This window comes from Eimeria necatrix, genomic scaffold, assembly GCF_000499385.1.
Source record: "Eimeria necatrix Houghton genomic scaffold, Enh_scaff1273, whole genome shotgun sequence".
NCBI classification, from domain to species: Eukaryota; Apicomplexa; class Conoidasida; order Eucoccidiorida; family Eimeriidae; genus Eimeria; species Eimeria necatrix.
In genome coordinates this window covers 1-9,071 of record NW_013652036.1, presented here as the reverse complement: position 1 = coordinate 9,071, position 9,071 = coordinate 1, and the positions used below count along the sequence as shown (strand labels likewise).

Below are 9,071 nucleotides of genomic sequence, written 5' to 3'. Positions count from 1 at the left end.
CCCCAGCCGCAGCAGCAGCAGCAGCAGCAGCAGCAGCAGCAGCAGCAGCTCCCCAGCCTCCCCGCGCCCCGTTCCAACGCCCGCTCCCCCCCAGCATCACCAGCACCACCACCACCATCATCCTCCTCCGCAGCAGCAGCAGCAGCAAACCTTTTTCTTCCTATTTTTGAGTTCCTTGGTGGCCCTCCTCCCCTTTTTCGGCTCCGCCTCGGCCGCCTGCATGCGCCTGAGTCGAAAGCGGCGCTCGAAGCGCTGCGCCGCGCGGAAGTCCGCGTAGAGCAGCGCCTGCCCGCGCGAGCGGCCGCCGCCGAAGGCCGTGCGAAGGCCCGCCAAGACGAGACAGCGCGGGTCTGCGGCTTTGAACTGCTGCGCAAGGCGCTGCTGCAGTTCTTTGCGGCTGACGTTGGCGCGGCCCGAGTGCAGCACGTCCACCCAGAGTTGCTTGCGCTGCAGCAGCGGGTTGGACTGCAGCTTGCGCAGACGCACGCTGAACGGGGCTTTGGAGTCCGACATTGTGCAGCAGCAGCAGCAGCAGCAGCAGCAGCAGGTTGGGTGGGATCGTTGAGATGGGAGGGAAGAGTTGGGAGGGTTTAATTGGGCTGGGTGGGCTGCCCCACAGGGGGCTGGGCTGGAGCTGCTGCTGCTGCTGCTGCTGCGGTAGGGCGGGGCTGCGGCGGGCGCTGCTGCGCCCCACTGCAGCGGCGGGGCTGCTGCTGCTGCTGCTGCGGCTGCGGATGATGCGCAGCAGCAGGTGGAAGAGAGAAAAGAAGCAAAAGATAAAACCAGCCGAGCAGCCGCGCCTTTCCGAGCTGCACCGCGCCGCCCGCCGCCGCCACAATGAGGTACGCCGCCCGCGCGCCGCGCCGCCAAACACCCAGTGGGGCGATCTTCCCCGAAAAACGGCCCCCCGGGCCCTCCCGCCCCTCCATTTGCTTTTCTTTTCCAAATTCCCTTCTTTTCAAGCCCTAATTTCCCAGCTTTCCCCGCAAACCCGCGCCAAACGCCCCCAGGCCAGGCGCCGCCCGCCGCCTCAGCCGCCGCGCGCCGACGCCGCCGCTGCGCGCAGCGCCGCCACTCACTCCGCTTATTTTTAATTTTAATTCCATCTTTTTTGCTTTTTATTCCACTTTTTGCCTTTTATTCCACTCCCAACTCCCACTTTTCCCTTTCAAAACCCCCAAAGCCGCCGCGCGCGGCGCCGCGCGCAGCAGCGCCGCGCGCAGCGCCGCGCCAGAGGCCACAGAGTTCGGGTGTACATACACCCGAACTCTGCGCACAGGCCGCGAGCTGCCACACACACGCCCAACCCGCCACAGAGCCGCCACTCCGCAGCGCAGCAACTTCCCAGCTGCTGCTCTCGAGCTGCTGCTGCCAACTGCTCTGCTGCTGCTGTGCTGCTGCTGTGCTGCTGCTACTGCGTCTGCAGCAAACTCAGCCAGGAGACCCTCAACGCGGCCATCGCCTCCATCCTGAAGGGCTCGCAGGAGAAGAAGAGGAAGTTCGTCGAGACCATCGAGCTGCAGATCAGTGCGTCCCACTGCAGCAGCAGCAGCAGCAGCAGCAGCAGCAGACAGCTGGGTTCTTGCAAAGCACACAGCAGCAGCAGCAGAACGGCGCCGATGCTGCTGCTGCTGCTGCTGCTGCTGCTGCTTTGTTGCAGGCCTTAAGGATTATGACACGCAGAGAGACAAGCGTTTCTCCGGCTCTGTCCGCCTCCCCCACGTGCCCCGCGCCAAGTCCAAGGTGGGCCTTTTGCAGCAGCTTTTTATTCCCGCAGGATCAGCAGCAGCAGCAGCAGCAGCAGCAGCAACAGCAGCAGCAGCAGCAGCAGCAGGTGTGTGTTTGTGCAGGTTTGTGTGATCGGCGATGCTGTGCACGTGGAGGAGGCGAAGGCTTTGGGCCTCGACTGTATGGACGTCGAGGCGCTGAAGAAGATCAACAAGAACAAGAAAATTGTGAAAAAGTTGGCGCGCAAGTGCGTTTTTTTCCTTTTTAGTTCCATTTCGTGCTGCATTTCCGTTTATTTATTCAAATAATGAATTAATTTCCTTTATTTGCTTTTTTTCTCCACTTTTCTGCGCTCGGAACGCGCCTCCTGGGGTGTACGTACACCCCAGCGCCGGCGCGCCGCTCGCGGAGTGCGCGGGCGCGATCTGGGGTTTCTGTCGGTGCATTTTTGTTTTTTTTTCGCGAAATAAGAATAAAAAAGGAAAATTAATTCGAATTTGGAGTTGGTTGCGCGTTTGGGGACGCAGGTACGACGCTTTCCTGGCCTCGCAGGCGCTGATCCCGCAGATTCCGCGCTACCTCGGGCCCGGGCTGAACAAGGCCGGCAAGTTTCCCACTCTCATTACTCACCAAGACAAAATCGAAGACAAAATCCTCGAAGTTCGGTCTTCTGTGAAGTTCCAACTCAAGAAGGTCCTCTGCATGGGCGTCGCCGTCGCCAACGTCGAGATGACCGAGGCCCAGGTGAGGGTTTAGGGTTTAGGGTTTAGGGTTTGGGGTTTAGGGTTTGGGGCTTGGGGTTTGCAGCGCGCCCGCGGCGCCGCGCTCTAGCAGCAGCAGCAGCAGCAGCAGCAGCAGCAGCAGCAGCAGCTTTGGGGCGCTGGGGTGTACGTACAGGTGCGCTACAACCTGACGATGGCGATAAACTTCTTGGTTTCACTTTTGAAAAAGAATTGGAATAATGTCAAGCGGCTGCACATCAAGAGCACCATGGGAAAGTGCCACACCATTTACGGCTGAGCCAGCAGCAGCAGCAGCAGCAGCGGGGGCCGCAGTCCCTCTGCATGCACGCACTCGCAGCTAGCCAGCTGCTGCTGCAGCAGCTGCTGCAGCAGCTGCTGCAGGAGCTGCTGCAGCTGTTGCTGCACCTGCTGCAGCTGCTGCTGCGGCATTTGCTGCTTCCACTGCACTGGTTGGGGCTGCTGCAACGGCTGCTGCTGCTGCAGCCGGGGCACCAGCAGCAGCTGCCTGTTTCGCTGCTGCTGCAGCAGAAGCAGCAGCAGCAGCTGCTGCTGCTGCTGCTGCAGGGGGGAGAGCGCGGGCAGTGGACTAAAGAAGGAGAGTTTCGTTTTAGGCGAATTGAAGGCCGGCAGTAGTGCGGGGTGTACAGACACCTCAGCTTCACCGTAACCAACGCAGACACGCACTGCAGCAGCAGCAGCAGCAGCAGCAGCAGCAGCAGCAGCAGCAGCAGCCGAACTAGTCGGTGTAGTGGAAGCTGCAGCAGTCTATCAGGTTGCAACTGCGATTTAAAAGACAATCTTTATTCCTTTAATTGGAGTTAATTATTCAATTTATCGGAAGTTCAAAATTAGGAGAAATAAATTAAAATATGAATTAAAATTCTTTTGATTTATTTGTTGAATTCGTCTTCAAGAATTCAAATTAAAAATGATTTGAAGCAGAAGCTGCAGCAGCCCTGCACGCCGCAGTTTGCTGCTGCAGTTTGCTGCTGCAGTTTGCTGCTGCTGCAGTTCGCTGCTGCTGCAGCTTGCTGCAATTTGCTGCTGCTGTCTGCTGCTGCTGCCTGCTGCTGCTCTCTGCTGCAGCTGCGCTGCTGGGGTGTACATACACCCGCGGCGACCCGCGCAGCAAGTGGCGCGTTTGCAGTTCTCATAATTTGCAAATAAATAAATTTTAATTTAAAAAGAATTTATTCTTTATTTCTTTTTAATTTCCATCATAATGCAGCAAAATGTTTTGTTGGATGTTTGCTGCAGCAGCAAACGTTTGCTGCAGCAGCAAACATTTGCTGCAGCAGCACTTTTGCACTTTCATATTCCCGCGTGTTATCCCGGCGTTGAATTTCACCCAAAAATTGTCCGAAGGTCTTCAGCAGCAGCAGCAGCAGCAGCTACGAGCGCCCCTGTGCTGCAGCAGGAGCAGCAGCAGCAGCAGCAGCTGCTGCTGCTGCTGCTTCCTTCTGCTGCTGCTGCAGCTTGCGCTGCTCGAACTCCGCATTCTCCTTGAGCGCAGCAATGAGGCGCTCCAAGTGGTGGGCCTTGAGCTGCAGCGGCTCCTGCCAGTTGATTCTGCTGCTCTGCTGCTGCTGCTGCTGCTGCAGCAGCCGCTGCTGCAGCCGCCGCTGCAGCACCAGCCGGCGGCCGCCCTGGCCGCGGGTGACTCGCGGGGTGTATCGACACCTCCGCCGCAGCTCCCGCTGCACTCCGCTTTCCGCCCACAGCCGCAGAAACAGCCGCGCAGCAGCAAAGTGCCTGCAGCAGCAGCAGCAGCAGCAGCAGCAGCAGCAGCGGGGAATGGCCCCTCTTTGCTGCTGCTCCAGGTGCTGCCGCGCCAGCAGCAAAAGCTGCTGCAGCGGCGGAAGCAGAATGGAAGCAAAAAGGACGCCGGCAGCTGCTGCTGCTGCTGCTGTTGCTGCTGCTGCTGCTTGCAGCAGCAGCAGCAGAACGGGAGGCAGCAGCGGCAGAAGCGACAGCAGCTGCAGCAGAGGCACTAGCAGCAGCAGCAGGGAAAGCAGCAACTGCAGCAGCAGCACTAGCAGCAGCAGCAGCAGCAGCAACTGCGGCTCACATTTGTTCGAGTTCTTGACTGTTTGTGGCAGCTTCAGGGTTTAGCAGGACGGAGAAGCCAAAACGTCTAGTGCTTCTTCGCGGGTCTCTTTCTTTTGCTGCTACACTTCTGCTGCTGCTGCTGCTGCTGCTGCTGCTGCTGCTGCTGCTGCTGCTGCTGCTGCTGCTGCTGGTGCCTGCGGTGTACAGACAGCCCACAGGCTCGAAACTGCTGCCAACTGGAGGTGCAGCAAATAAGCTTAGAGGGTACTGGCAGCAGATGAAGGCCTGGGGGCCCCTGGGGGGGCCCCTGGGGCCCCCCGTAGGCCTCTGCAGCTCCCTGGGGGCCCCCCAGGCATTGAAGGGGGCCAAGGGGGAGGCCCCTGCTAGGGGAGCTGCTGCTGCAGGTGTTGCTGCTGCTGCTGCTGTTATGAGCAGCAGCAGCAGCAGCTGCTGCTGTTGCTGCTGCTGCCGCCGCAGCCTCTCTTGTGCAGGCGAGACGAAGAAGCCCCGGGGCCGCCGAAGGCTGCCAGCCCGCTGCATGTCTCAGTGCAACAAAGTATTAAATTAAAACAAAAAAATAATTAAATGCGGCGAAGTCCTCATCTTCGCTGGCGCCGACAGCCGCCCCGGGGCCTCCGAGGGCTGCCGGCGGCAGAAAACTCGGAAAGTGGAGACTTAATTGTTGAAAATAAATATAAAAACTGATAATTTAGCATATTTATGCAATTAAGGCTAGCGAAAATTTGATTCCAAACCCCTAATATGCCTCCCATGAACGCTAGAGGCTTCCGATGGATGCGCTCGGGTCCCGGGGCTGTGGCAGGGCTGCTTGTCTGCAGATCTGCCGACTCCAATCAAATTAAAAAACATAAAATAAACATAAATAAAAAGAAAAAGAGTTCTTTCCTCGTTATGAAAAGTGGCGGGCGCCGCTGTTCTCCTTTGGCGGGCGCCGCCGCCCCAGGTGTACAGACACCTGACGCGCGAGCTGACTTGAATGCTCGTCACTTTTGTTTTTTTGCTACTTCGTTTGTTTTCTACTTTTGCTTCGCTGAAACGGATCTCTAGAGCTACTAAAAATGCACAATTATCTGAAGTAACCAAATTTGAATTGATTTAAATCAAATTCAAATCAATTCAAATCCAGTTCCCCTCCCGCTTCCTTTCAGAACCTGAACCCCCCCCCTCCCCCTTAGCCAAAAGCGAGGCAAAAAGTACCTTTTTAATTAAAAAACAAAAAATAAGAGCAATAAGAAAACAAATTTGCGAAATAAAGATCAATTTCCGCCGCTTTCCGCCTCCAATTGCCTCTTTTCTTGCCTCCAAGCTGCGGCAAGCAGCCCCCAAGAAACCTCCCGAACCCTAAACCCTAAACCCTAAACCCTAAACCCTAGCCCTCACTTCTTCGCAGCAGCTTTCTTCGGAGGCGGCGGCTGCTTGTCCCCCTTTGCAGCCACCTTGGGGGGCCCCTTCTTGCCCCCGGGGGGCCCCCCGGGGGCCCCCCCGCTGCTGCCGGGGGCCCTCATTGTCTTATCGAATTTGTTCACATCTGCTGGGCGAACTGCAGGACACGCAGCAGCAGGCGCGAGGTGTCTGTACACCGCAGCCCCGCTGCAAACCCTAAACCCTAGTTAGCCCCAACTCTGCAAACCCTAAACCCTAAACCCTGAATCTGCACACAATCAACCCCCCATCTGCAAACCCTAAACCCAAAGCCCTCAATCTGCAAACCCTAAACCCTAAACCCTCAATCTGCAAACCCTAAACCCTAAGCCCTGAATTTGCAAACCCTAAACCCTAAACCCTCACTCAATCTGCAAACCCTAAACCCTAGCAGTGCTGCTGGGCTTCTGACTCACAGCAGCTCAGCTGCGACAAAATGACGAAAATTAAAAATATCAAAACTGTTAATGTCCACTGCAGACAAAACACAAAAAGCTGCTGCAGCAGCAAATCAACTGCAGCAGCAAAACGCATAGTGCATGCTGTGCGGCGAGCCCTGACGGCTTCGTTTTGCTGCTGCTGCTGCTCTGCTGCACCGCTGCTGCTGCTGCTGCTGCTGCTGCTGCTGCTGCTGCTGCTGCTGCCGATTGTCTTACTTGGAACCACTCAGGCCGAATGTACTTCGCCACGAAAAACCAGCCGTCCATCTCGGGCAGCGGGCGCGACATGCTGACACTTGAGGCGTCTGCTGCCTGCAGCAGCAGCAGCAGCAGCAGCAGCAGCAGCAGCAGCAGCAGCAGCTCGAGCCAAGCAATCTGCACGTGCACTCACTTGATAAAAGTAAATAACTAAAAGGGAAAAGAGGAGGAGGGCCTCCACCAAAGGCAGCTGAGCGAGTCAGGACGCACTGTGCATGAGAGCAGCAGCAGCAGCAGCTGCAGCACCAGCTGCTGCTGCTGCTGCACCAGCAGCAGGAGCTTCTCGAGCCTCATTGCTGCGCCTGCAGTAAGTAACGGCGCGGGGCCTTTTGCTACTGCGCTGCGAGCCAGCGCACACTTGGAGGGTTTGAACGCCACGGCGTCAAATCCCGTTACATTTAGTTCGCTGCTGCTGCTGCTGCTGCGGTTGCTGCTGCAGCTGCTGCAGCTGTTGCTGCCTCTGTTGCTGCAGCGCTTGCCGGAGCCGCTACTGCGGCTACTGCTGCAGGCTAAGTAGGATCCAGTGAGCGGTCCGTGCTAAGTGCACGGAGGCGGCCTCAACTGGGAAGCTTCGAGCTGCTGCTGCTGCTGCTGCTGCTGCTGCTGCTACAATGCCAGAAAAAGCCCAATATGCAAGAAGTATTAGCTGGAATCGCTCAGAGGTGGCTGAGCCTCCCCGGGCGGCGGAATGCGACGGGCGCGCTGCTGCTGCCGGGCGTGGTTAGCTGCTGATCCGCCGGGAAAGCTGCGGGAAAGCGCGCAACTGACATTGAAAATGATTTAATAAATGCAAAAGAAAGTCGAAAGAGAAGTCGGTTTTGCGTTGGAGCCGCAGACGCGGCTGCAATGAGTAGAATGCGAAAACTGGATGCGCAGGCTTGTCGAGCGTCGCGTTGCGGGGGTTCCAGGTGTCTAGACAGCTGAAGAGCCGCGAGAGAAACGCAAAAACCATAAATAATAAATACTTTTTTTAATGTTTAGGGTTTAGGGTTTAGGGTTTAGGGTTGGAGGGTCCCGGCTTGTGCAGCAGGAGAGCCCGTGGCTGCCTTCGCTGCATGCGGGCGTTCAAGTTGCTGGCGATCTGAACTCCGGAGTTTCCTTTTCTTTGGGAAATTATTCAGGAAAAGTGTTCAAAGAAAGCTATTTCGACTGTCTTTTTGAATTTATTTCAGCTTCCCCTGCTGCCCGGCGTGCCGAGTGGCCGCTGCGGGCCCCCCAGGCGCTTCTGGCTCCAGCCTGACCCTACCGCGGGTTGCGCTTCGCGCAGCAACACAGCAGCAGCAGCAGCAGCAGCAACAGCAGCAGCAGCAGCAGCAGCAGCGGCGAAGATGATCGGGAGCTCGGAGTTTTGGGAGACGGAGCGGGAGGCGCCGTTGCTGAACCGGAACGCGAATTTCTTCTGCCCGGAGTCTGCTGCTGCGCTGCAGCAGCGCGCAGCAAAGCTGCTGCTGCTGCTGGAGGAGCGGCACGGCGCTGCTGCAGTGGAGCCGCAGCTGCTGCAGCCGGACTGCGAAGACGAAGCAGCAAAACGCATCTTCGTCTTGGACGCCGAGCGCACTTTCAAGTCTCCCCAGTTCCAGCAGCAGCTCGTCGCGGTAAGCCAGCAGCAGCAGCAGCAGCAGCAGCAGCAGCAGCAGCAGCAGGAGGGTCACTGGGTTAGTTTGTGTGGTGGAGGGGCCGCGTTTGGGCCGTTTGGCTTGTCTGCGACTGCCGCTGCTGCTGCTGCTGCTGCTGCTGCTGCTGCTGCTGCAGGTGCTGTCTTCGTTGTGGCCGGAAGTGGGGGACTACCACCAGGGTTTGGGTTTTGTGGCTTCGTTTTTGCTGCTGCTGCTGCCAGCAGAAGCCGTGCTGCAGCTGTGCGTGGGGCTGCACCGGCTGTACCTTCCTGGGTACTTCAAAGCGGCCCCCGTGGCTTACGTAAGGGACGCCCGCGTGCTGCAGAAGCTGCTGCAGCAGCAGCAGCCTGCTGTTGCTGCGCGGCTTGCTGCCTTTTGCTGCTGCCCCGAGGCCTACTGCAGCAAGTGGTTTGTGGGGCTGAACGTCCACGTGCTGCCCTTCGAAGCTTTGCTGCTGTTCTTCGAGCAGCTGCTGCGCTGCGGCGCTGCTTTTCTCTTCCAGTTCGCCCTCGCGCTGCTGCAGTGCTGCAGCAAGCAGCTGCTGGCAGCAGCAAGTGCTGCTGAGGCCCTTGAGATCCTCAGATTGGATCCCAGCAAGTTCCCAAATGCTGCTAAGGCTCCTGGCCAGGAAGCTGCGGGCTCTTTCTTCCTCAAGATCGTCCAAGACGCCGCCAACATCCACCTCGAGTCTGCTGCTGCTGCTGCTGCTGCTGCTGCTGCGCTGCTGCGGTGCTGCGGTGCTGCGCTGCTGCTGCTGGGGGCTGGGACGGGGGCGGGGAGGGTGCTTGGGAGGG

General features: G+C 58.1%; 5 protein-coding genes across 5 annotated transcripts; 2 read left to right on the top strand and 3 right to left on the bottom strand.

The window, feature by feature from the left end:
* Positions 1-117: 117 nt before the first annotated feature.
* Positions 118-513, bottom strand: ENH_00009160 (40S ribosomal protein S24, putative; the record flags this gene model as incomplete). The annotated part of the gene is made up of 1 exon (XM_013578736.1): positions 118-513. The coding sequence occupies one exon, from the start codon at positions 511-513 to the stop codon at positions 118-120; it is 396 nt and encodes a 131-aa protein (XP_013434190.1).
* Positions 514-837: 324 nt separating this feature from the next.
* Positions 838-2,748, top strand: ENH_00009150 (60S ribosomal protein L10a, putative; the record flags this gene model as incomplete). The annotated part of the gene is made up of 6 exons (XM_013578735.1): positions 838-842; positions 1,427-1,527; positions 1,661-1,743; positions 1,851-1,975; positions 2,256-2,472; positions 2,626-2,748. 6 exons carry the CDS (start codon positions 838-840, stop codon positions 2,746-2,748), a joined length of 654 nt encoding a protein of 217 aa, XP_013434189.1.
* A 1,114-nt stretch (positions 2,749-3,862) lies between these two features.
* Positions 3,863-5,060, bottom strand: ENH_00009140 (hypothetical protein, conserved; the record flags this gene model as incomplete). Its single annotated transcript, XM_013578734.1, has 2 exons — positions 3,863-4,223; positions 4,540-5,060. The coding sequence occupies 2 exons, from the start codon at positions 5,058-5,060 to the stop codon at positions 3,863-3,865; spliced, it is 882 nt and encodes a 293-aa protein (XP_013434188.1).
* An 857-nt stretch (positions 5,061-5,917) lies between these two features.
* ENH_00009130 (hypothetical protein, conserved) lies at positions 5,918-6,691 on the bottom strand (the record flags this gene model as incomplete). Its single annotated transcript, XM_013578733.1, has 3 exons — positions 5,918-6,081; positions 6,380-6,437; positions 6,620-6,691. The coding sequence occupies 3 exons, from the start codon at positions 6,689-6,691 to the stop codon at positions 5,918-5,920; spliced, it is 294 nt and encodes a 97-aa protein (XP_013434187.1).
* Positions 6,692-7,989: 1,298 nt separating this feature from the next.
* On the top strand, positions 7,990-9,058 carry ENH_00009120 (TBC domain containing protein, related; the record flags this gene model as incomplete). The annotated part of the gene is made up of 2 exons (XM_013578732.1): positions 7,990-8,256; positions 8,414-9,058. Coding segments are annotated over 2 exons (912 nt in total), but the record flags the coding sequence as incomplete, so codon positions are not given.
* Positions 9,059-9,071: the final 13 nt, after the last annotated feature.